The 27,182-nt window shown below is 36.0% G+C and overlaps 1 protein-coding gene across 4 annotated transcripts; it reads right to left on the bottom strand.

Moving 5' to 3' along the window:
• Nucleotides 1-10: 10 nt before the first annotated feature.
• Thumpd3 (THUMP domain 3 tRNA guanosine methyltransferase) lies at nucleotides 11-25,642 on the bottom strand. 4 transcript variants are annotated; one of them, XM_071605939.1, is made up of 11 exons: nucleotides 25,584-25,612; nucleotides 24,999-25,048; nucleotides 23,646-23,934; nucleotides 22,283-22,360; nucleotides 13,422-13,895; nucleotides 10,668-10,798; nucleotides 8,865-8,934; nucleotides 6,081-6,196; nucleotides 2,359-2,469; nucleotides 1,425-1,548; nucleotides 11-1,263 (listed from the first exon to the last, which is right to left on the bottom strand). In XM_071605939.1, exons 2-11 carry the CDS (start codon nucleotides 25,001-25,003, stop codon nucleotides 1,111-1,113), a joined length of 1,551 nt encoding a protein of 516 aa, XP_071462040.1. In that variant the 5' UTR covers nucleotides 25,004-25,048; nucleotides 25,584-25,612; the 3' UTR covers nucleotides 11-1,110. The 4 variants fall into 4 exon arrangements, with proteins under 4 accessions (XP_071462040.1, XP_027787734.1, XP_027787733.2 ...); XM_027931933.2 differs by lacking the exon at nucleotides 24,999-25,048 and having other exon boundaries at nucleotides 25,584-25,642; XM_027931932.2 differs by lacking the exon at nucleotides 25,584-25,612 and having other exon boundaries at nucleotides 24,999-25,496.
• Between the last annotated feature and the right edge of the window lie 1,540 nt (nucleotides 25,643-27,182).

Raw genomic sequence — 27,182 nt, 5'->3', positions numbered from 1 at the left:
ATGAACGCAGTTCTCTCAAAGAATACTGTCCTTTTATTCTAAATGGAGACATCAAAAGGGAGTAGTATTATCACATTACTAAAATGACACAAAATATAAGCTGAATGCAGCCAGATATTTCAAAATAAACTGGGCACTGTAAAAGAATTCCACATAAAACCTCAATTACTTTTTATCCCAGGGAAGCACCATTTTACTAGGACTGACTATTGAGGTTCACTTTCCACAAAACTCGGGAAGAACTTCCTGTGAGTTGAAAAGAAACTAAATGTGAAAAATAATCCACGAGGAAATAACAAACTTAGATGGCCCATAAATTAAGTTTTCATTTGAACATAGACTAATTTTTTTCTCTCAACAAAAAAAGTACTGAAGACATGTTTATGGTTGCCTTGAAAAACAACAGACTTGTAAACTGATTTGGCTTATAGGTCCCACACCTCAGCTATCTATGTTTCTGGTACTGTTAAAAAACAAACAAACAAAAAACAGTAAAGTGTCTTTGTAAACCCTTTCATAAATTCTACCCCTCTGTTTTAGTTCTGTATATTAATCTGGATAACATGCATACTTTAATTTTTAAGGCAGATGGTAAATTTTCCTATAGGTCTACTCCATCTTGTCATGGGGCAAATACTATTCACAAAATGTAATAGTGCTTCATTTTTCTGAGGTTGAGGTAACGAGTACTGAGCTATTAAATAGCAAAGCTGCATAGGTAGAAAGATGTAGCTTAAGACAATATTTTAAGATTACTATGTTCTCTGCCTTTGGGCCAAGGTGGCTTTCCACTTGACACAATAAAAATAAAACATTCTAAAACCTAGATCCTAGAGTACCTTGGTAGGCTTTTCTCTAATCATTTTTAAAGCAGTGTAAGAAAAATACTAACTGCACAGCTACTTTTTTCAAAATATCCCCAAGGAATATGTTTTCTTTTAAAGTTATATTACATTACTTTGTATTTTGCTAACCAAGGAGAAGAGCTTTGGACTGGTTTAAATAGTAGACTGCACTTTTGTTAATAACTATTTTTCTCTATAAAGTTCTTCATGCTGACATTCCCAGTGTTGAAAAGTATAATACTCTTAATCATCTTCATCCTATGCATTACCAAGGAGTTCTCCTCTCTCCATCTTGTTCCACAGGATGAACAAAAGCTTGGGGGGTACGTTTCAGAAGATAAACTGCAGCATGAAGACCCCCAATATTCACCCAGACTGTATGCACTTTTCGCCATAAGTGTCCCATTCCAGATAATGCCTGTGTGCACACAAAAAACATAAAATAATCAGGCTGACAATCTGCTTCTAAAGTAACCAGGGATCTTAGTTGCCAATTAAGAAACACTAGGGGAAGAGAAAACATCCTATTCAAACTAATATCCCAGGTTTACTTTAAGATCCTAAAGTTGCCATAGGCACCTTGGTAAAGCATTTCTTGTCCTGAGTAAGTAGAACAGCTCGGCCTGTCCCGGGTCTACAGACACGGCTCATCTCTCGAAGGCAAGCTGGATAAAGATTCCAGTTTCTCTTCTTGGAGCCCATCCTATAAAAGAAAGTGTGATAAGCCAACCATTTACTGTTGCAAAAGAGAAATATCTAAGACTTTGAACAAAATTTCATGCACACTGAAGGATGATAGTTGCCTTTTAGAAGCTAGAGCTTTGCCATTATATGGCAGTGAAATGAGAGTAGATAAGTTAGAATTGTACATATTTTTTAACAGAGAAAAAAAAGTGACAACTTGTCCTCTTAATTGGTATATTAAGCAAACTATATAAACCAAACTAGTGGTTACAAATCGTTTTTCCTGAGGGACAATCAGAATCAAGTCTTCCTCATCCTTTTAATATGAAGTATAATTATGTAATTCAACAGGAAGTAAATTATAGGTAATTTTAAAAAATGAGTCTCCTGTGATGGGCAGTATCAAAATGTAGTTAATATATATTCGTGAATTCTCAGAAGAAACAAAATGGGTGAGTCATCATATTAAAAGTATTCAGTTAAAAAAATGGCTCTTCTAAGTCTTAAAAGGAACTGAAAATTTATATTCTGACTTAGAATAAGCTCAAGTTGAAATTTAGGAGACAAATGAGGACTAGAAAAAAACGGTGAAATAAAACATTGGGGTGTGTTGAACCCAGGGCCTCAATACATGCGAGCAAGAGCTCTATCACTGAGCTACATTCTTAATCCTTTAAATCTTATTTTTGAGACTGTGTCTCACTATGTCACCCCCAGGCTGGCCTTGAACTTGGGATTTTCCTGCTTCGTTTCCCGCTCTCCTCATAGCTGGGATTACAGACATGCACTGCCAAGCCTGGCAAAAGTTGTTCAAAAAACCAGTTCTTACCTTTTTCCAAATGGCATATCTGTTACAATAATGTCCACAGAACCAGTTCTCAATGGAAGATTGCAAATGTCCCACTGCACAGCATCAATGGGCAAACCCCAGGATGGTTTGCTGTGGAGACAAAGGAAGGAATATAGACGCTTTAATACGCTTTAACAATTCTGAAGTAATGAATTTTTTAAAAATAATTTTCTTTAAAAGAGACTGCATAGCAAAGTATAAAATACTAAGAATAACAATGAGAACATCAATAATCTTAAATGTAGGAAGAAAGCATTTGGTCATAAGATAAAACTATTATAAAGACTGAAAGGGAAAATATACAAGTAAATTTAAAAAATGGTTAAGACTGATTTTCAAAAGATGTCGACATCTGTTTCATATACAATTCAAGAAAACAGATTGGGGAAAATGAGCTTGTCACAAAGAACTTCAAGAGACAAATTTACAGCATTGAAAGCAGTAAATTACATAACTGGTATAGTTATTGATGAAACAGATACACTGGGAAAAAAATTAGCACTAGAAAGATTATGAGTTAACATCTGAAGAATAAAGTCTGATAAATCTAGTAGTATTAGACATAAATATAAAATTGGTAAATAGAAAATAAGTAATCATATAATTATTTTAAGATTAAACAAGAAGAAATGTATGCATCATGCTGTATTTTATTTTTTTATTTGTTTTTTGAGTGAGAGAGAGAGAGAGAGAATTTTTTAATATTTATTTTTTAGTTTTCGGTGGACACAACATCTTTGTTTTTATGTGGTTCTGAGGATCAAACCCGGGCCGCACGCATGCCAGGCGAACGCGCTACCACTTGAGCCACATCCCCAGCCCCTCATGCTGTATTTTAAAAAACCAAAGAAGAAAGGTAAGACTGAAAACATGATGGAAACCAGAATGAATATCACAATAAATATAAAAGATTTAAAGCTTCCCCATTAAGATAAAGCAAACTTTTAAGAAACTAATAGGCAATAATGCACAGGCTAAAAACTAAAGCAAATCAAAGATTATGAGCAGAAATTGAGGGTTTTAATACTGAATAAGAACAATTTACAAAAATTTAATAAAGGCAAATCTACATAATGAAAAAGCAGTTATAACCAAGAGATTGTAAAAGTTAAGATAATTAATAAAAATCGCATAGGCTGAATCAACAAAAAGTCAAAAGTCCAGAGAACCTGAACAACAAAATATTCAGAAACTTGAAGAGAAATAATTTGTTTAAAATGTTAATCAGTCTGGAAAAAAATTGATATGCTTAAGCCTCAAAACCTAATATGAAAAAAAAAGTGTATCATAAGAATCCATTCATCATAATAAGAGAGTTTTAAGAAACCTGTGTATATAAAATGATCTAAACTTGCTACTTCAAAGTTGGTACACAGATGAGTAGCATAAGCATCACCCAGGAGCTTGCTAGAAAAGAATCTCAGGTCTCATTTCACATTTACTGAATCTGAATGTTAACAGGATCCTCAAGTAATTCATATATATATTAATGTTTGAAAAGTACTGTCCTAAATGACTTGGGAGACAAGTGCATCACCAAAGATTTGGAAAGTAACAAAAATTATAAAACTATAGGATATGGTCAACATTAGCTATCAGAATAAAACTAGCTTGAATAAAACCTTTCATAATTAACAATTTGGGGAAACAAAAACTGTAAATGTGAAATAGGGATTAAAAAACAAGCACTTGGGCTGGGGATGTGGCTCAAGCGGTAGCGCACTCGCCTGGCATGCGTGCGGCCCGGGTTCGATCCTCAGCACCACATACAAACAAAGATGTTGTGTCCGCCGATAACTAAAATATAAATATTAAAAAAAAATTCTCTCTCTCTCTCTCTCTCTCTCTCTTTAAAAAAAATAAAAAAAGAAACAACAAGCACTAGGGGCTGTGGCTATAGCTTAGTGGCTGAGTGCCTGCCTAGCACGTGCAAGGCATTAAAAAATAAATAAAATAAAGACACGATGTCCATCTACAACTCCCCTGTACGGCCCCCCCCCAAAAAAAACACAAAAAACCAAGCACTAGCATAAAACCAAAGAACAACTGAGGATGTAGCTCAGTGGGAGAAAGCTAGTCTAGCCTAAGCTCCTGGGTTCTGGCCCCAGGACCAAAAATGTTAAATAAAGAAAACCAAAGAACAAATAGTGTATGAAAGAACAAAAGACTAGCAAGCTTTATCAGGAAAAAAAAATCAGACAAGGAAATAGTCAATATATAGATATAAAATAGTATCAGACATATACCATGTACAGTACTAATTAGGAATATCTATATAAAATGACTATATTTAAAAAACATTCATTTCTACTTAGAAATATAAACCTTACACTATTAATGGAGGCAGCTGTTTCTGAAGGCCAATTGTGGGATATAATGACTTCCTGTGTGATATATTCAGGATGTGGAGCATCTGTAAGACTTAACAAATCAGCTGACCATTACCTTCTGCAGTTTTACCAAAGAATGAAGGACACTCACAGAAGGGACCAGAGAAGCAGACTTATGATGAGGCCTCTGGTAAGAAACTATAGGCCAAGTGAGTGACATTACAACTAATTCTTCCCAACTCACCTAAGACTTTCAAAAGATGATGAAAAGCTGACACAGATGGTATCAAATGGAATTTGGAGTAGTAGACTAGGGCCTAAGATATTTAAACTACATACATCTCAAAAGGATAACCAACAAATTTTCCCAAAGGCAAATAGACTTCCAAACCAAGGATATCAAAGGCACATGGTTTAGTAAGAAGCCGTTTACAAAGAACCAAATGTGATCTTAGATCTCTTAGCCTTAAGAACAGTGAGGAATACACATGTTAAGAAAGGGAGGAAAAGGTATATGGTTGAAGGGCCTAGGAATGTTTTGCTAAAGGAAGAGAAGATTTTGGGGGGTAGGCTATAGCCCTTCATATATCTGATTTCTGTCATGATGCGACATTGAGATAATTTTTTTCTTGATGGACTCAAGTGGGAGAATAAAAGCAAATCTGTGAAAGGTATACAGGGAAATGTTCACTAAAAGAAATGACTAGTACTTGGCTGTGCAAAACAAAATAAACAGCCTTCAGGGGCAGAGTGATTAGAGGTATTTAAGCAGGATAGAGGGCCACTGGTCAGACTCTCCTATAGAACATTTAGAAATCATGGGGATGAGATCCAGGAATGGTAATACATGTCTATAAACCCAATGTCTTGGGAGGCTGAGGCATGAGGATCACAAGTTAAAAGCCAGCCTCAGCAATTTAGTGAGGCCCTAAGCAACTTATGGAGATCCTATCTCAAAATAAAACAAAAAGAGCTGGGGAATGTGGCTCAGTGGTTAAGTGCCCCTGGATTCAATCCCTGGTACCAAAAAAAAAAAGGTCAGTCATAGAAATCATGGGGATGATTTTCAGGTCTTTTTACAACTCAGATTCTCTGAAGTCCCAAATAATAGAGATAGGCTAAATTGTAATAATGAAATATTATGCAGTCATTTAAAATAGACTGTAAAAACACAATGTACTTAAAAACTTGAGAAAATGAAATGAATCTATATAGTCTTTGAGAAAATAGATGTATGAACAAGGAAAGAAAAAGGAAGACAGACATAAAAGGTTAGAAAAGGGTAAGGTCACAATCCACTGCAGGAATTCATAATTCATTATGAAAAGTAATTTCCTAGATGCTACAAAATCTTGTAAATTAAAATTTTACCCATCTTTCATCTGGCTCTTGGTGAGTAAAGATGAGATGTTATTTGCTGCTCTTTTCACAGCCAGGGGATTATTATCACCAGCAATATGATAACAGTCAGCCCATTCCATTGCCCCCTAAAAAGACAAGGGTGTATTTTAAACTAGAAGTAACAAACACACACACACACATACACACACACACACACAAAAAAAAAATCAAAGGGGAAATTATTTTAGTCATTGTCAATAAACAAGACAATCTAACCCAGTGCTTTTCTGAAGTGGCAAAACTATGCTTGTTGTCAATTTTGCTGTTCCCTTTGCTAGAAATGCCTCCTGTTCTTTCTTTGCTTGCTGAACTCCTATTCATCTTTTAAGACCCAGTTCAAATGTCACACCCTCTAATATCAACCCCAACTTCCCAACTATCTTCTCAAGCACCCCTTCAAAAGCACGCGTACATACCTCTACCACAGTGCTTGTTTCATTTCAAATTGTTCATATCTGTTTGCCTCCCAACTAAACTTGTAAATCCCTAGGACAGAACTAGTGTTTTATTCAATCCCTCAATCAGCAGTATCTGGCAAACAGAGGCATTATAGTCCCTGAATAAATATGGTGTAAAAAAAAATTGTCCAAACAGAACTGGCCAAACCCATAACCATTTTGGATTGTGGGAGTTAATCTTATCTATTCAAACATTTAACAGTTTCAAAATAAAGTGCCATTACCAATGCAAGATAGACTTCTGGAAGATAATCACTCTATCACTGAAAGGATTTTGTAATTTTAAAATTGAAAACATGTCAGCAGAACATGGTATTTATATACCAAGCTGTCACATATCATTTGTGGAATGAGGTGATATACTATCCTAGGCTGAGGCTGAACAATGTTTCTACGCAAATTAACAGAACATGAAATCAGAGAGTAACGAACACTACATCCTTTGTGAATGGAAACACACCTCCCCTCCATGAATACAGTACTTCATAACTTTTTATTTTGCCTAGACATTTTGGAGTAATGACAACTCCAGTCTGTAATCTTACAATGACTTGAAACAAAAGGGATGTTGAAGTATGCCAGAATTTGGGTGGGCAGGGAGGTAGAAGGAACCTACAGTGTCTAAAACGTCTTTCACATGATTCTGACTACCCAATATATTTTGAAAAAAATGAATCTGGATTTTCTACTTCAGAAAAAGATGCATTTTATAGTACTTCCAAGTTTTAAAGCAAATATTCTACATGAACAAATCTGCATTTATACCTTGTGAATCCTTTTACAATTTTCACTTTGATCATATCTCAGCTTAGGTTTTCCTACCTTGTACCTTGGTACCTTATGTCTACATGGAAGTGGCTCAAAAAAATTCTTTGCCTTCATTTTGATTCTGTTCTTTAGCTCTATGGTACATTTCTTGATATAGTAGCCTTACCTGATATTTTACAGACATCATGGTTTAACACTGTAGAACACCACTGTGTCTTGTTTCTTTTTCTTTTTCTTTTTTTTTTTTTTTTGTGGTATTGGGAACTGAACCCAGAGGTGCTCTACCACTGAGCTACATCCCTAGTTCTTTTTATTTATTTATTTATTTTTAATATTGCTAAATTGCTGAGGTGGGCCCTGAACTTGATTCTCCTGTTTCAGCCTCCCAAGTAGCTGGTATTATTGGCAGGCATGTGCTATCACGCCTGGCTCCCAAATTATTCTTGACCACAAATGGTTTTTCTCTATGCAGGTCTCAAGAGTAATTTCTCTAGCTGTTATTAGCAGAGCATATAGTCACTACTATGATTACCTTCCTGGATTTTAACTCCCAAATCATGGATATATAATTTTCTAATTACGGTCTGGATTATTTTTCTCTTTGTGGGTTGCTTTGAACTTGATTATCTGTCCAGTTTCTGCCTATTCATTGAATCTGTGGGATCTTCCTGCAGTTTTACCGGCTGGCTTTTGGTATACTATATGGAAGAATTTATTATGTTTCACACAGGTTAAATTATTTTACTGTGAGCTTCCTTTTCTAAATTTTTTTTTTTTTTTTTTTTTTTGGTAGATGGACAGAATGCCTTTATTTTGTTTATTTATTTATTTTATTTTTTTAATGCAATGCTGAGGATCGAATCCAGTTCCTCACATATGCTAGGCAAGCACTCTACCACTGAGCCACAGCTACAGCCCATCTAAATCTTTTCTAAATGCATACATGATATTGATTCATTGAAACGCTGTTAAATGTTTTCTACTTAGAAAATACCTTTTCATTTCTTGCTTTGCCTTATGTGGTTTTTATGTATCTTCTCAACATCACAGTAACTGTGAAAGCTATTTAAGAGCATTTGGTATACAGCCTGTCAGCCTTCCCAGAAAAATCCAAATAATGCTTATAGATACCGCTGCTTCCCATGCTCCCCACAGCACTGGGGCTGGAACCCAGGGCCTTGTGCATGCTAGGCAAGTGCTCTACCACTGAGCTACACCCCAGTAGATCTCCCTTTTAAACACTATACTTATTCACTCCAGGAACATAAATAGATTAAAAGAAGAATCTTACTATGTAGAGATGAAAAATGCTTTCCTCCACTTTATGCTTATGCCTTCAATGATCTTTTCGTGTGCAATCTACTGGATTATTTATTACAGAAAGGGCGCTCAGCATCTTATAATTATCAGCCTTCTCTGTAATCTAGTCAGTAGATATATCACTACCTGGTCTCTTGGTCCTTGGATACTTTAAATAACATTCTGGACAGATTGCATGCTCATCTAAAAACTAAAGAAAAGTTATTACCTCTATTGGTATTGCCCCTGTTCCACACATTGGATCAATTATTATATCAGTAGGTTGAGGTGCACAAAGCCTGGAGAATAAAAACACAAAACACAGCCTATGAGAAGAGGCTCAACCAAAAGGTAAGGCTTCTACAATGATACCTAAAGCTAAAAGATTAAGGATCTATCACAGTAGCTTGAAGGAACACCAATCTACATTAAGTTTCTCTTCCGTTCTCTTGTCCTAATCTTTTCATATTCTGTGACATTACTTACTTCATGCATGGTAATTATATCCCTCCTAAGACAGCTTCTTGGGTGCAGCTCTACCTTCTTGTTCCTATGCCTCAACATACTGCAACAGAGTCCTTGGCAGACCCATTGCTGATGAACTACATCACTCACATCCTCTCTTCCAAGAATTTGGAATAAAGAGTAAGAAGCCCTCAGTAATACAGGCTGGTCATTTGAAATGGGAAATATATATATTTATATGAGGGAGCAGCAATGTGCACAGATGAGCAGAGACAAGAGCCCATAGGCTCTCAGGAGAGATAAAAGCAGCTGCCTAGGTTTCTGGGGGTTTTCCATAATCTAGTTTCTACTCTTAAGACATGGCTTTCTGGTTTTTTTGTTTGTCTGTCTTTTGTTTTGGGGTGGATTCTATATGACTTCTTATAACAGCCTATCCCCTGATATAATCATCACTTTATTTATTCTAAAGTAGTTTACTTAAGTTCATAATATTTGCACCCAAAATAACTCTCTGTACCCCTGGCTCCTACAATAATACCTGGTGGTAGATAATGTCTGTTAAATGAATGAAGGTTAGGAATTCTTCCTTAATCAGATGGGTCCAGTTTTCTATTATTGTCATTGAATTGATATGTTCCAACTGTGCTGAAATATGAGGAGCAGAATACAAGAGGAAGCAAAGATTGGAAGGACATAGTCATTTAACTACTAGGACATGTAAGGCACTGCATATAATAGGTATCTTGAGGGCTGGGAACATAGTTCAGTGGTAGAGGGCTTGCCTAGCATGCACTGGGTTAGATCTCCAGCACTGCAAAAAAACAAAACTAAAACAAAACTTGTTCTCTCTCTCTCTCTCTCTCTCTCTCTCTCTCTCTCACACACACACACACACACACACATACACAATGATATCTTGAATATGTTTCTGCATTTAATCTTCATTAATAATCCTTTGAAAAGTCTCCACATTAAACCCATTTTGTAGTTTCAAAATCAGAAGTTTGGAAAAGATAAATGTCTGAGTGGTGGAAGGAAGCACTCAATAAAAGGGAAAAGGGCCAAGGAAAGGGAAAACTGGGTCTTGCACTCTGAAAACTGGAAAATTCCAGGATGATTCCTGGATTGCTGTTCAGTATAACATTTAAAAATATGAATAAAATTTCTAGATTCAGTTACACATTATGCACATTCTAAAAATCTTTGCTTTCATCTGCTTTACTGCACATAAATGAAATAACAAAATCTGCTCTATCTCCCAACATACAATACATCCTTTCTAAACAGAAATGTGGCTATGCCATTCAAGAGGCAGATGAAAACTAATCACCCTAATTTAACAATCAAGAAAACTGAGAAACTGATTAAATGATATTTTTAGTATTACAAGGAGTCAATACTAGATATTAAGGAAGGTAACAGATCATTAGTTTTTTAATCCTTTTCATTATCCACTAAATTCCAACATCTTATGAAAGGAAAGAAAAAAATATATCAGTTTTTTGAATGGAAAATATAAAGGAAGGTGCCACTTGTGATCTGTACAGCAAAAAATATACTCCCTTACCTGAGCATCCCATAGGCAAGAGTAGATCTAAGAGTTGTAGGTCCAAAATGTGTAATATTTCTGCGGTGGAGACTTTCCTCAGTCAATGCAATTCCCACGATGATTTCATTATCATGGATATTCAAGAGAACCTATAATTAAGTTAGGTCAGAAGTAAGTTTCAAGCTTGTTCAAACTGTACTTTTATTAAGACTTTTTGGTGGCACTGGGGATTGAGGCCATACCACTGAGCTACACCTTCAGCCCTTCTTTATTTTAGACAGGGTTTGGATCTCAAACTCAAGGTCTCAGGCTGGCCTCAAACTTGTGATTTTCATGCCTTAGCTTCCTGATTGGCTGGGATTACATCAATGTGCCATAGTCCCCAGTTTCTTATTACTGATACTTTGGAGGCTTTTATACTTTTTTTTTTTTTAAGATTTATTTATTTATTGGTTAGACATAATACCTTTATTTTTTTAATTTATTTTAATGTGGTGCTGAGGATCGAACCCAGGGCCTCACACATGCTAGGCAAGCGCTCTACCGTTGATCCACAACCCCAGCCCAAAGGTTTTTTTTTTTTTTGGTGGGGTTCTTTTTTTTTTTTTTGTCTTTTTTGGAACTGGGGGTCGAACCCAGGGCTTTGCGAATGCAAGGCAGACGCTTTGCCACTGAGCTACATCCCAGCCCTTTATACTTTTTTCTTGAGGTATACTCTGCACACTGTACAGTACATGAGTCTTTTTTTTTTAATAGCTTTATTTTATGTATTTACTTCAACTTTGTGTGTGTGTGTGTTGCTAGGGATTGAACCTAGGGCCTTGTACATGCAAGGGCGAGCACTCTACCAACTGAGCTATATCCCCAGCCCTTATTTATTTATTTTTATTTGATGCTGAGGATCGAACTCAGTACCTCACACATGCTAGGCAAGTGCTCTACCACTGAGCCAAAACCTCAGCCCCTACATGAGTCTTAAGTATACAGCTCAGTGAGGTTTTTTTTTTTTTTAATTTTTTAATATTTATTTTTTTTAGTTCTCGGCGGACACAACATCTTTGTTTGTATGTGGTACTGAGGATCGAACCTGGGCCGCACGCATGCCAGTCGAGCGCGCTACCGCTTGAGCCACATCCCCAGCCCATCAGTGAGTTTTTATTACCTTTATATACACTACATAATTGCTACCCTGATACCCTGATGAAGATACAGAATATTTCTCACATCCTAGGAGAATCCCCTTGTCCCCTTCCTAGTCTATACTCACTACTACAAATTAGCTTCAGCAATTTTTAAATTTCACATAATATAGTATATATTATGTTGTGATTAATTTTAAAATTTATTTTATTCTTTTCATTCTCTGTATTTATAAGTTGACTATAACCAGATTTTCCCCCAATTTTATGTTTATGAATTGTGAAGGCTTATCTTTTAAATATAATTTAAATTCCTAACTTTTTTGAAAAAAAAATTCATACAGTCAAACATACAGAAGTGCTACAAAGACCACTAGCATAATGAACTCCTAATTATTCTTCACCCAGATTAACACAGTGTAACATTTGCTTTATAATCTATTGTTTTCTTAGTATTTTCAAAAATCTGACTCACTTAGCAATATGATCTCCAATGTACTATTTTTGCCATATGATTTCCTAACAAACTACAAATAAAAATAAAATGTTTCCCAATCTTTCACCTAAAATTTCCTCATTACAATCTTACCAATAAAAGCAGCTGACACTCCTATGCGCAAGGCACTATTCTACATAATTTATCCTCATGACCTCATTTCATATTCACCCATCCAAGCTAGATAAGGAATCTGAGGCACAAAGATACCAGGTCACTAGCCCACAATCATATAGCAATGATTGAAATTTAAACTGAGATGAAATTTAAACACAGGTAGCCTGGCTTCAGAATCTGTACTCTGAGCTACCTTGCTGACTTTTGGACATCATTCTTCTAGTTATCCTATTCATTCTCATGCCAGCTTTATGGAGAATTGTTCTCTGACATGCAAAAAAAAAAAAAAAAAAAAAACAAAGGCAGTAAGTGACTTGCCCCAGATTCAAATGTCCCAAAAGTAACAGAAATGACATCTTGGTAAAAATGTAAGCTGTTAGGGGCCTTTTAATTTGTCAGAGATTTTAAAAGCTCTAGTTCCTATTGCCCACATAAGAATTACCCACTGGGTAATTACAAAGAGACTAAGCATGCTAAAAAGAGGTATCAGGGTAGGGGAACCTAGCAGAATTTAAGAAAGGAGAGCTGGCTCTAGGATGAATGTTATCAGCCCTGATGTTCTGATCTGAGGTTGAGGTTTATTTATTTTTTTCTTTTTTTAAATAGCAAAACTCTACAACCAGACACACAAAAACAAATTCTTAAAATTCTAGTTGATTTTTACAATCTGATAATCCACATGATGGAGGAAAAGCATTAGATCAGAAATTGGAAAACTTGAGTCTTGATAACTTCTTGCATCTAATGAACAATTAACATATACCAGGGTATTGCACCAAATACTTTAAATGTATTATCTTGTTTAACCTTCAGTGCAACCTTAAAGGTGTATTGGCTTTATATGAAACAAGCTCAATCTCGTCCAATTTTATATAATTGTAGAGTCAAAATCTGGATCTAGATCTATGGTTCTCCACAGCACATGCTGTTTGTAACCACATCCTCCCTGCCTAATTGCCCCTGATACTAGGCTTGTCTACAAATCTACAAAAATCTTCTTGAATCAGAGCCAGCACCTACCTCCACGTCAAAGTTGGTCATATCAGCCTTCCACTTAAAATAATCTTGAACAGCACCCCCAAAATCTCTTGCAGCCTCATTTGAGGTAAAGCAATGTTTCTCTCCTGCCCTGTTGCATGTGACTCTAAACTTTAGTGTTTGAAGCTCAGTTTCTTCTTTTGAGCCTTCATCGATCTCATCTTTGCAAGATGCCAAGTCATCACCTACTAATGTTGATACCTCCTCTTTGATGGCTGGATTTTCATAATAGTCTAAGATGTGTGAATCTAAATCATTGTTGGTGAATTCTTTAACATCTTTCTCATCTAATTTGTCTCCTTGTCCATTATCAATCTTCCCTTTACTGGAATTTTGATTTATCTTCTTGCGCTTTGTTTTTTTTTTCTTGAAACTGGTGTTAATTTTCCATACTTTTAAAGGATCTGACCATGGGAGTTTTCCAGCCAAGTCTTCAAAATCCTTTAAAACTTCTTCCTATAAACGACAAAAATGAAACCCATTCATTTCTCTCAGTAAATAAAATAATAACTTCAATTAAGCAAATTCAAATCTCAATGACAAGGAAACATACATATTAAGCCACTTAAGAGTAGCCTAAGACAAAATGCTAGATCAGAAGCAGGATTTTAAGATTAAAATTTTCTTTCTTTTTTTTAATTTTAAAATTTTCTTTAAAATGCTTTTTTATTTGTCAATGGATCTTTATTTTATTTACTTATTTATATGTGGTGCTGAAAATTGAACCCAGTGCCTCACACATGCCAGGCAAGTACTCTACTACTGAGCCACAATCCTGTGGCTAAAATTTAAGCAGTAAGAAACTATTAAAATTTAAGCTGTGAGAAATTATCTCTGAAGAGTAGAGGTAGGTAGATGAAGGGCAGGGGAGGGATGACACTTATCTTCTTCTTCCTTTTGGAATTTTTGAATTTTAGGTTGTATTATGTATTTACTTTAAAAAACAAAAATTTTTTAAAGGAAAAAAAAAACTTATGTGGTTAAAAAATGTTCTAATTTTTAAATAGAGTCAACTTTTTAAACAGTCTAGCAATACCCCTTTCTTATTTAAAGCCCTTCAACAGCTTTCCACTGAAAGAAAATCTAAATTTGTCACAAAGCCCAACTTACTCTGACTTCTGTCTATTTCTCTTACAACATTTCAGGTCTAACTCTCTCTCCCTACCTCTGCTTGGAAGATATTTGCTTTGCATGGTCTCTTTGCATTGTAGGCCCCTTTCTCATTACTTAAACTTAAAAGGCACATCCTGAGAGGCCTGCTTTATTTAAAGAAGTCCTTACAAGTCATTCTCTTACTGTTTTATTTTCTTGCAGTGCTGAGCACTGTAAAGATTACTAGGTTTATGTACTGTTCACCATTAAGGCTCCTCCCAGAATGTAAGTACATGGTGGAAAGAACTTTATCTACCTTGACCTCTGCTATAAGTCACACACCTAGAACAGTTCTGGTGGTCAATAAACAGCTGTTAAATTATATGTGATTAAAAGTTAAAATGGGAAGTATAGAATAATGCTGTTCAATAGGGCAGCCACTAGTCATATGTAGCTACTGAAATTTAAATGATTTAAAGTTAACAGAAAATTAAACAGTTCTTTCATTACTTTAGCCACATTATACACACTAACATCTAGTAGTTAGGATGTTGGACACAAACATATAGAACATTTCCATCAGAAAGTTCTATTACACAGCACAGATATTAATAGTATATGAGGTTTTTGTTGTTGTTGTTTTACGTGAGATGGAACCCAGGGACGCTTAACCACTGAAACAAATCCCCAACTCTTTTTAATTTTTATTTTGAAATAGTGTCTTGCTAAGTCTCCTAAGGCTTCACTAAATTGCTAAGGCTGGCCTTGAATTTGTGATCCACCTATCTCAGCCTCTCCAGTCACTGAGATCACAGGCGTGTGCCACTGCATCTCGTACAGTATATGTTACAAAGATCAAAGTAGAAAAAAATCATTGCTGACCAACGGAACTGTGATTTGGCAAAACTTGAAACCTGCTGACACAGTATTAAACTGCAGGCTTAGCAAAGTCAATTCTACTTACAAATAACTTTCTTTTTCTTTTTTTTAAAAATATTTTTAGTTATAAATGGGACACAATACCTTTCTTTGTTTATTTTTTTGTGGTGCTGAGGATTAAACTGGGCGCCTCATATGTGCTATGCAAGAACACTACCACTGAGCCACAGTCCCAGCCCCAAATAACTTTCTTATTATAAAGGGCCTCTAGAGGACTGGTTGGTTTAACATGGTGTCATAGAATCTTTAGTAACTTTAGAAACTGTTTTAAAAGAAAAAGCAAATATAACTCATCTTTTTTTTAATATTTTTTTTTAGGTGTAGATGGACACAACACAATGCCTTTATTTTTATGCGGTGCTGAGGATCAAACCCAGGTCCCACCCGTGCTAAGTGGTGTTCTACCACTGAGTCACAATCCCAGGCCCTATAACTCTTATCTTAATTGAATCAGTGCAGTATTTATAACCTTGAACTAAATAAAACACAAGGATTTTTAAGGGCAGTAAAGGTGAAACAGAATGTACAGGAAGACATGGAGAGTGAGGAGGTCTACAGATCTCAGACAAAGGGTAAAGCACAGTCTACAAAGCAGGTAGCAAACAAATTTTGTTTAAATAACAGGAAAGAAGGACATGTACTTGTAGAGGGAGCTTTTCTGAACTCCGTTTGTACCAAGCAATAGCAGGGGAGAAAAATGTTAGCTAAACAAAGATCTCACAGACATGCTATATTTGCTGGAATAAGTCTGTTGATAAGGTAGAGCCAGGGAGATCCTGCACATACCAAACTCTACAGTTTGTAAAATGGCACAAAATTAGCACATAACCTATGTATATCCTATTGTACACTTTAAATCATGTCTAGCTTACTTGTAATACCTAATAAAATATAAATGGTAGGTAAATAGTTGTTATCAGTAAAGAACCCAACATTTTTCAAATATTTTCAACCTATAGTTGGTTGAATCAAACTGGATATACAGAGGGCAATTGTGCTGTGCTTTATGAATAACCCTGCTGATCCTTTGAGGTTAAGGAGAAATAAGGTTTAAAAGCTTATTCAATGGAATGGAAATTATACCTCAATAAAACCATACTCTTTTTTTTTTTTTTTTTTAAAGGAAGAGGAAGAAGAAGAAAGAAAATAACTCATTTACCCATAATTATGTGTCTGACAAGAAAGATTTCCCTATGGCCTGGAACACCTACATGGCTTCTCCCACCACAAGAACATTTTACACATAGCAGATCCAAGGGGAACTCCCTCACTAAAAGATGAGCAATTATCAAAACCTGTCAGCACAGGACTTACATGAAAGTAATAAAAGGAAAAAAGAGGAAACATGAACAGGAAACAAACAGCAGTCAAAAAGCAGTAATGCCAGAGAGCAGATAAAACTGATCAAACACAATGACATTACAATTATAATGCACAAATAAAAAAGGTGAAAAAAAAAAAACAATGACATCAGAAACATGAAATGAGGAAATACCTTTGTAAATATGAGCTCAAAACAGAGATATAAAAGCAGAAAGAAAACGTGGAGGGCCACAGAAGAAAATGGAACTCAAAGAAAATACTTAAAAGTGGAATAGAAAAAATAAAACTATCACAGACCATACTGACAGTAACACATGTAAGATACCACTGAATGGGGCTAGGGTTGTGGCTCAGTGGTAGAGTGCTCGCCTGGCACGGGCAAGGCCCTGGGTTCGATCCTCAGCACCACATAAAAATAAATAAATTAATTAACGATATTGTATCCAACTACAACTAAAAAATAAATACTTAAGAAACAGAAAAGATACCACTGAAAACACAGTAAAGAGTGTGGAGGAAAGCAAAGCAAATAAAATGACAATGAGCAAAAAAATTAAAAAGAATTAGATAGAAAATGATAAATATAAAATAGAGTCAAAAGAGATCCCACATATGTATAACTGGTTTCCCTAAAAAAGGGATTTAAAATTATAAAACAAAAAATTTTCAATTAATCAAGAAAACTTTCCAGAAATACAAATGGATTAATATATACTGATAAGGAACTGTCAACAATGAAACACACTCCAATAACTTATTAGGCTTTGAAGCTACCAAAAAAAAAAAAAAAAATCTGGTCTTCAAGGAGCAAAGATACTGTATACTATGCTTCTATTTGTGTAAATAAGTAAATGAGGGCTGGGGATATAGCTCAGTCCATAGAGTGCTTGCTTTGCATGCACAAGGACCTGGGTTCAGCACCACACACACACAAAAAGCAAATTAAACACATATTCATAAAACAACACAAGAAATTGGTAACAGTGTTTTTTAAATTAAAAAAAAAAAAAATTTTTTTTGGTACTGGGGATTGAGCCCAGGAGCACTTAACCACTGAGCCACACCCCCAGCCCTTTTTTGTATTTTATTTTAAGACAGGGTCTCACTGAGTTGCTTAGCACCTCACTAAATTGCTGAGGTTGACTTTGAACTCGAGATCCTCCTGCCTCAGGCTCTCAAGCTATTGGATTTAAAGGTGTGCACCACCGTGCCCAGCTGTTAACAGTTTTTCCTGAATGATCCACTGAAACACTTAATGCTAGAAGAGAATGAGCACAATACTTTTTTTTTTTTAATGTTTATTTTCTAAGTTTTTAGGTGGACACAATATCTTTATTTTACATTTATGTGGTGCTGAGGATCAAACCCAGTGCCTCATGCATGCTAGGCAAGCACTCTACCACTGAGCCACAACCCCACCCCTAACCATAATATTTTTAAGGAAAAAAATTCCAAATTTTATAACCAAACTATTAACCAAATATAAAGGTCAAAGACAAACATTTCTGACTTCATGCATGCATTCAAAAGATAAAAAAGAAAAATATAACTAGGGTAGGAATGCACCTCTAATCTATTTAACTACAGTACTAAAAACAACCCAAAAAACAACTGTGGGGTTTATAACTGTAAAACAGAAAGTAAACATTATAAATTGGCATGTGGTTGGAAGGGTTTTTGTGAAAGAAGATAAGAAATAATTTAAGCATGCTACTCTCCTCATCTCTAAGGTTAAAGAACAGAAGTTAGACTTGATAAATAAAATAAAATATATTTAAAGGCATAAAGATCAATACTAAGAAAAATAATAAAGTTGAAAGGTAAAGGGAAGAGAAAAATAATCAATTTCAACTTTGCTCTTAGTAGGGAATCAAAAAAAAAAAAAAAACAAAACATGAAAATTAGTAGATTAAGTACAAAATATCAAGTTGAAGTTATAAAAGTAATGGCCTGAACCAGACAGGAATATTCCAAACTATTAGAAAACACACGCACGGTAGAAACAAAACAAAAATAAGTTGCTCAAGAAAGGAATCAAAATAAAGAACCTGAGTACATTAAAAAAAAAAAAAAAAAAAGGGGAGAGGGGATAGTAGAGGATAGGAAAGACAGCAGAATACAACAGACAATAGAATGGCAGTATGTAAAAAACGTGGATGTGTAACCGATGTGATCCTGCAATCTGTATACGGGGGAAAAATGGGAGTTCATAACCCACTTGAATCAAATGTATGAAATATGATATGTCAAGAGCTATGTAATGTTTTGAACAACTAATAAAAAAAAAAGTGCATAAAGAGATTTTTTAAAAATAGAAAGCAAAATGTATAATGTAAATGTGACAAAACCACGGCCAAACAGTATTATGCTATGCTTCCATTTCAGTAAATAAGTAAATGAAATATATATATTCATAAAATATCTCTAGAGGAATACCCAAGAAATTGGTAATAGCAGTTGCCTACTGTGAGGAAACTTCATGGCATGGGGATAAAGGGACAAAGACTTTCCACTGATATTCTTTCAGTCTTTATACAAGTGCATTCTCAGTACATGTATTAACTAGTTGTTAAAAACTCATATAAGGCTGGGCGCAGTGGTGCATGCTTATAATCCCAGTGACTCAGGAGGCTTACGCAAGAGGATCATGAGTTCAAAGCCAGCCCCAGCAAAAGCCAGGCACTAAGCAACTTAGCAAGACCTTGTTTCTAAATAAAATACAAAATAGGGCTGGGGATGAGGCTCCGTGGTCAAGCACCCCTAAGTTCAATCCCTGGTTGGCACTCCCCCGCAAAAAACAACTCATATAAATCATAGACTTGCTCCTCTCAAAAAAAAAAAAAAGAGAGAGGGAGGGGCTGAGGTTGTAGCTTAGTGTGTGAAGCCCTGGGTTTGTTCCTTAGCACTGCATAAAAATATATAAAATACAGATATTGTGTCCATCTACAACGAAAAAATATTTTTTTAAAAAGGGAGGAACTAATAAATTCATGATATCTGAATAATTAGAGAACTCATGATTAAACTAACAGGCTTTTTTTATAAGACAAGGGAAAGTATAATGACACACACACCTGTAATCCCAGCTACTTGGGAGGATGAGATAGGAGGTTCAAAAATTGGAAGCCAACCTAAGCAATTCATTAAGACACAGTCTGAAAATAAAATGAAAACAGCTAGGGATACAGTTCAGAGGTAGAGTGCTCGCCTAGCATGTGTGAGGCCCAGTGTTTTGTCCCCAATACTGCAAAGTCTACGAAAAAAATAAGCTCAATTGTCAACAGCATGAAAGCTAGAAGCACATGTTTAAAAATGAGGTTTTACCCAGGTATGTTGTGACTGAAGTTCACAAAATGAAGGGCTTGATAATATTTCATGATCAGACACAGAAATTTCTTTTGCATACCTCCGAAAATCTGCCTTTATCCTTACTGCTGTTCCTTGGAGACTTCTACCAGGAACCTTTTCTGCAGTTACTTACAAGGCAACTCTGAAAAGCTAACTCATGTAGAATATTCCATAATTATCAAATTCACCTCCACTTAGAGATCCAAATTGCCCAGAGCAATACCAATTTTAGGATGCAAAAATGCAGGAATTTAAGGATTTCTTTAAATTATTATTTAATAATGCCCTAGTTAAGTTATGTGGAAACATAGATTTTCAAAAATGCCTATTATAAGTTGGGGATTTAGCTCAGTGGAAGAATGCTTGTCTAGCACGCATAAGGCCTTCGGTTCAATACCCAGTTACTGCACTTAAAAAAAAAAAAAAAAAAAAAAAGCCAAAAAACAAAAACCACCTGTTAACATGTATGTATAGTATTGACTATCAAAATTTCAAAATACTTAGCAGCAAAAATTGTCTATAGATTGTCTGTTATCCATTAGTTTCATAGGTATGATTCAATTCGCAATGACTATCCAAAGTCTGAAGGTTACTAGGGTTAAATGTACATTCGTAGTTAATAAACTTTTAATCTGTTTTTCAGTGCGAATTCTTTAAGGTCTAGTTTTATTTTTTTTCTAGACTATGTGTTCATATCAGTGTGACTGGTTTTTAAGCAGCATATCCCTGTTGGGTTTTTTTTTTTTTTTGGTAGGGGGTGAAGTGGGGGTACCAGGGATTGAAATTAGGGGCACTCGACCACTGAGCCACATCTCCAGCCCTATTTTGTATTTTATTTAGAGACAAGGTCTCACCAAGTTGCTTAGCGCCTGGCTTTTGCTGAGGTTGGCTTTGGAACTTGTGATCCTCCTGCCTCAGCCTCTTGAGCTGCTGGGAGCCACCATGCCTGACCCTCCCAGTTGGGTTTTGTTGTTGTTAGTTTTGTGTAGTACTAAGGATTGATCATAGGGTGCTTTACTACTAAGCTGTATCACCAGACTTTGTTATTTTTTATTTTGAGACAGTTGTTGAGACACTAAGTTGTCTAGGCTAGTCTCAAACTTGTGATCTTGCTGCCTTAGCCTCTCTAGTGGCTGAGATTACAGGTGTACAGCACAGTACCTGACTCACAGCTGTTTTAAGAAAGAATAATTCTAAGACATGGAATAACATTGATTAAAAAAAAGTATTTAAGCATCTGACTCTAGAAACCTGACCAAAAATGAATGTGGAAAAAATCTAAAGCTGTACTGCAATCTATTTTCAACCTTCAGCTTAAGCAGCAGCTAAATATTTAGGACTCAGATGCTAAATACATGTTGAAGACAAGGCTGTTGTCTTAACAACTGAAGGAGTGTTTAAATATTACTTTGATTTTATTTTAAGAAATGAAGTTAGAGAAAAAAAAACAGGGAAAAAACAGAATAGTGAGGAAGTGTTATTTGTAGATGGCACAAAAGTTCTCACTGTGGAACCAATTTTATTTTGGAAATGAGTGTGTGTATGTGTTAGCAAAGCTCATTTAAAGTTTACATCTTGGGTAAGTCAAATAATTTTTCTATTTTCTTCAAATAATTTTTCAATACTATTTTTTTTTTTTTTTTGTACCAGGGGATTGAACTCAGGATCACTTGATCACTGAGCGACATTCCCAGTCCTATTTTATATTTTATTTAGAGAAAGGGTCTCACTGAGTTGCTTACTTCTTGGCTGTTGCTGAGGCTAGCTTTGAACTCAAGATCCTCCTGCCTCAGCCTCCCGAGCTGCTGGGATTACAGGCCTATGCCATGTGTACCACCGCACCCAGCCTCAATACTGATTTTTAAAAGCAAACTTTGAGATGGACTGTCAGTAAATCTCTGAATTCTTACTATAAAAGAAAGTCTGACTGTTTATTATAAAAGTAGGGGTGGGAGTAGAGATCAATGATACAGCATGTGCTTAGCATGTGAAATGACCTGGATTCAATTATCAGTACTAGAAAAATAAAATAAAAACAAAGAGCAATAGTAATATTAAACGACAGACAGACTGTGAAAAAGTAGAAATAATGTCTTTTAGGAAGATGGAAAAAATCAGTTATCATGTTTAGGATAGCTTACCTTTGTATTTTTGAACTGGTAATCTGGAAATTCCTGAACAACCACAAATAAATTATCAACTGATCTCAGACAATGAACCTGGGGAGAAAAAAACTGTTAGAAACTAATATCTGAAAAAGCTTTTGAGTAACACAAGCTATCAACAATTAAATATTTAAAAAATCAGTACAATGGTTTTAAAGCACTTGATATCTACATATAATTTTTTAAAATATTTTTTTTACTTGTAAATGGACACAATACCTTTATTTTATTTGTTTATTTTTATATGGTGCGGGGGATCGAACCCAGTGCCTCATGTATGCTAGGTAAGTGCTCCACCACTGAGTCATAATCCCATCCTGATATCTATATTTTTTATTTTAAAAATGCCCTATCTTTTAGTCTTCCATCTGTTCAGTTACCTACCAGTTTCTGCTTTTCCTTGGAGAAAAAGAAGGACAGATCAAACGATAGAAGCTTGAATTGTTATGTGGGCAACATGAATTTTGGGGAAAAAGGAAAAATGAAGAAAATCAAGTGAAGCTTTATCATCTTTCCCTCACGGCTCTCTATGGTGATACCATGTACTATAGTCACTAAGAGCATGGATTTAAGCTCCAGCTCAGCAATGACCAGTTGAATGTGGGTCAGGTACTCAGTCTTTGTAAGCTTAATCATGAAGTCAACTACAGTACCTATCTTCATGAAGCTGTTGAGGGTATTAACTAAAATTTAGATGTAAAAATTCTTGATTGCCAATTCATCCCACAAATATTTCCAGGGTGCCTACTATATACCAGGCACTTAGTGCTTGGGATATACTGGCAAAAAAAAAACACAAAAAACCCAGACAACAATCCATGCCCTCATGTTGCTTGTGTAGTAATGAAATGTATCATGGCTTTTGTTATAGTAGGTGAGTAATTTGCTGACTTTCACTTCAGTGTAGAGATTCTTAATTACTTTTGAGCAAAAACATCTTTGACACAGGTTGAAGGAAAACCTCTGCTTTTATGCTTTATCACCAAATTATAAACCTCAACTAGATGCAGAGATAAATAAAAAAAGTATAGCCACTATTCAGAATTTCTTCCGAAGTTCCATAGGATTCTTTTCAGTGAATTCAACCATCTCAAACTGCTGCTATCACTTCTAAAATACAGCAAACTGAAATATATTTATGAAATGAATTTTATAAATATACAGAATACAATAAAAACGTAGTGAGACTTTTACAAATCAGTACCAAACAGAAAATGCAGTGATATTTTGAAATCACCTAATCTAGGAAAGTGCAAAGAAGAGCAGGGGTCTATAAACTAGTAAATAAGCACAAAATGATCAATTTAGAAAACTATTTTATATACTGCTTCATTCAAACCTGAGCCAGACTTTCCACTGGAATGTCAAAGTATATCTTGCCCCGGTCTTTGCTGATTTTGCATGGTGACCTCAATTTCTCTCTCACTTCATCTGCAGCTGTTTGTTCAAAGCCAGTAGGAACAGTGGCTCCAATAGTGACATGGAGATTCTTGGACTCACTTCTGATGCTACTTTCTGTCACTGGTACAGATCTCTGGTTGTCATGAAGGTTCACATCCAGGAGCTGGTTAGTAGCTTCTTGAATGTCAGACATGTCAGCAATGACTCCAAGGTCACTAATACAATCCCTTTAAAAGCAGTACAGAAAAAGAAATAAAGCCCAAACATAAATCACCTCATATTTCAATTATAATTAAAAACATCTGTTTTGGGGGCAGGAACAAGGCAACATAACCAATACAGCCATATTCTGTCAATGCATAGATTAAGTATTCACCAAAGTTAAAACAGTAGAATATATAATGGCATAATGTGCAGATTGTAAAACATGCTATCATTATTAAATAAGCAATACAGGAACCATGGAAGAAAAGGAGACAGATAAGTATTTCACAGCATTCAATGTTTAGTCTGGGGTTATCTATGATGATTAAAGTCATCTCATAACTATAATAGTTAAAAAAAAATAGAGGCTGCTACAGCACATCGAAATATATTTTTACATCTTGTCCTTTGTTTTATTCATTTATGTATTGGTACTGGAGGACTGAACCTAGAGGTGCTTAACCACTGAGACACATCCCCAACCTTTTTTTTTTTTTAATATTTTTTAAGTTGTAGATGGACACAGTTTCTTTTTTATTTTCATATAGTGTTGAGGATTAAACCCAGTGCCTCCCGCATGCAAGGCAAGTGCTCTACCCTTGAGCTACACCTCAGCCCATCCCCAATCCTTCTTATTTTTTATTTTGAGACAGGGTCTCACTAAGTTGCTTGGGACCTCACTAAATTGCTGAGACTGACCCCGAACTTGAAATCCTCCTGCCTCAGCCTTCTGAGTTGTTGGGATTACAGGCATGCACCACCACACCTGGCTCAACCTTGTCCTTTTAGCTAGCAATTAAGAACACAGGGCTTTGGAGTTTCTGATAGACATGGTTTGAATTCTTGCCTCTTCCATTCATAGGCAGAATGACCTAAAGCAAGTTAATTGTCCCAAGCTCATGAGAATTAAATAAATCTCTCTCCTAAGTTGTTGGGAGATTTAAGTGAGAGTAGCAGTTTAAGGTCAATGATTAAAACTTGTTAATGAGTTACCTATCGTCCTCCCTCTTGTGAAGTACACGGTGACCCATGAATTTAAAAGAATAACTGAACACTTACTAGTAACATTAAATATTTGAAAGCCTACCACATGCCTGACTCTGGGATCCACGGATAGACAGCAGATCTCCGAAATATCTGAAAAAGTAAACCAAATTTGCTGTACTTGAGCATGTGTGTATACTAAGAGGGCGAGGGAGAAGTTAAGATGAGGGATCGATATCTCTCATCAGATTTTCAAAGGGTTTATGACTCAAAACAACTTAAGCTGTCAAGAGTATCTAGGCTTTGTGCTGTGCCAAGGATAAGCGATAGTGCTGAACGCTAGCAAATCAGTTCCTGCTCTTAAAGAACTATTACTGTGAATAGGATCTGCATCTTCTACATAAAAGACAGTTGAAACCAGCGAGAAGACGTGTCCTGTCAAAGGTCAGAGCGCGCTAACCAGTGGCGCAGACTGGAGCAGAACCCACGTCTCTCTACTCCCACCCTTTGGGCCCACGGAAGCGAGTCCCGCGGAAGGGTGAAGGCCAGGCAGAAGCAGTAAGATGGGATCTGCCGAGACACAGGACTGAAGTCCGACCCCCGCTAAGACGAGAGCTGGTTCTCCCTCCCTCCCAAGGCTGCAGAGCCACTTCCACCCGCCGCCCGGTTACCGGCCGCTTGTACAGACCCTTCCGGCTCCGTCACCCCGCGGACCCTGCGCTCAGGTCACGCCGCCGGAAGTCGCCTCACCTCCTCCGGAAACGGAAGTCGGGCCGCGGGTCAAGGCGGTTTCGCTAGGGGCGGGCGCCAGGACAAGGTCGTGGAGAATGGGCTTGCGTAGAAAACTCTATGCGACTGAGGACGAGATATTCCGCAAATTATGTGGGAAGAGCTAAGGGCCTTGTCGCTTGTCAGAGCAGTAGGTAGCGTTTGTGGAGTTCTTCGTTGTGCTAACGCTGCATTATCGTTTCACATGAGCCATCTCTTCAGTTTCAACCACTGTGAAGTGTGTGGGCCGCTCCCGTTTTAAAACCAGAGAAACTGAGTCTCAAAGGAGTTAAATATCTTTCTTCCTTCAAAAATGCCACTCGCAACAATTTAGAGTTGGAGATAGGACTTGAACCCAGAGAGTGTGACTCTAGAATTCTTGCTTTTAATCTCTTAGCAAGTGTTGCTCAAACTAGTTCCTGATTTCTGTATTGCCTTAACTGTTTTTACAGTGAAGGTATTGTTTAACATTTTTTAAAAAGTTAGCTCGTTTTCTTTTTTAAGAATTTAACCTTTATTTTTTTTTTAATTTTTTAAAATTTGTTTTAGTTTAGATGAACACAATACATTCATTTATTTATTTATCTTTATGTGGCGCTGAGGATTGAACCCAGTGCCTCACCCATGCTACCATGCTAGTGGTAGTGCCTCTACCACTGAGCTACAACTCCCTCCCAAAAGTTAGCTTATTTTCAAAGGAAATTTTCACTCCACAACAACAAAACCCAATTAAAAACTGGACAAGGACTTGAATTAGATGTTTTTCAAAGATACACAAATGGCCAATAAGTGTATGAAGAAATGCTCAACGTTGCTAGTTATTAGGGAGATACAAATAAACAATGCAATACCGGTTGGAAGGCTAAAACTGAAAAACAAAAATTGGACAACCCAACTTCTAGTGAGGATATGGAGCAATGGAGGAACACATAGATTGCTGGTGGGAATGCAAAATGTTTTAACCACACTAGGAGTCAGTTAAGACTTTTGACAAAAAATTTAAACTTGGTGCAGTAATACAAGCCTGTTATTCCCAGTGACTAGGAAGGCTGAGCCAGGAGAATGCAAGTTCAAGGTCAATCTCAACAACTTAGCAAGACTCAACAACTTAGTGAAACCCTGTCTCAAACTAAAAAATAGAAAAGAATTGGGGGTGTAATTTGGTGGCAAAGCACAAGAGGACTAGAAACAGATGTTCAAGCAAAAACTTGCATACAAATAGACCCATTAGCTTTATGCATGCAGCCAAAAAGTGGAAACAGTGAATATATACATGAGCTGATGAATGGACAAATGTTGTACACTCACATAGTTAAATATTATTTAGTCAAAAGAAAGGTTAAAATATAGGTACATGCCACAGTGAAATGCACCTTGGAAACATTACACATTAAGTAAAAGAAGCCATATTCAAAAGACCACATTCATAATTTCATTTGTATGAAATGTACAGAATAGGCAAATAAAGGAGATAGAAAGCAGATTAGTGGTTGCTTAGGGTTGAGGGCATTTGAGCTAA

The sequence above is a fragment of the Marmota flaviventris genome, chromosome 20, assembly GCF_047511675.1.
Source record: "Marmota flaviventris isolate mMarFla1 chromosome 20, mMarFla1.hap1, whole genome shotgun sequence".
Lineage (NCBI taxonomy): Eukaryota > Metazoa > Chordata > Mammalia > Rodentia > Sciuridae > Marmota > Marmota flaviventris.
The sequence above is the reverse complement of the archived record's forward strand: the minus strand, read 5'-3'. Positions and strand labels throughout refer to the sequence as shown.

Coding starts and splice junctions, on each gene's coding strand:
- Thumpd3 (XM_027931932.2), bottom strand. CDS start 25,084: ATGCTCAAGTACAGCAAATTTGGTTTACTTTTTCAGATATTTCGGAGA. Junction 23,935..24,998: donor ATCCCAGAGTCAGGCATGTG/GTAGGCTTTCAA, acceptor CTGCTTTTAAAG/GGATTGTATTAGTGACCTTG. Junction 10,799..13,421: donor TGACCAACTTTGACGTGGAG/GTAGGTGCTGGC, acceptor ACTTAATTATAG/GTTCTCTTGAATATCCATGA.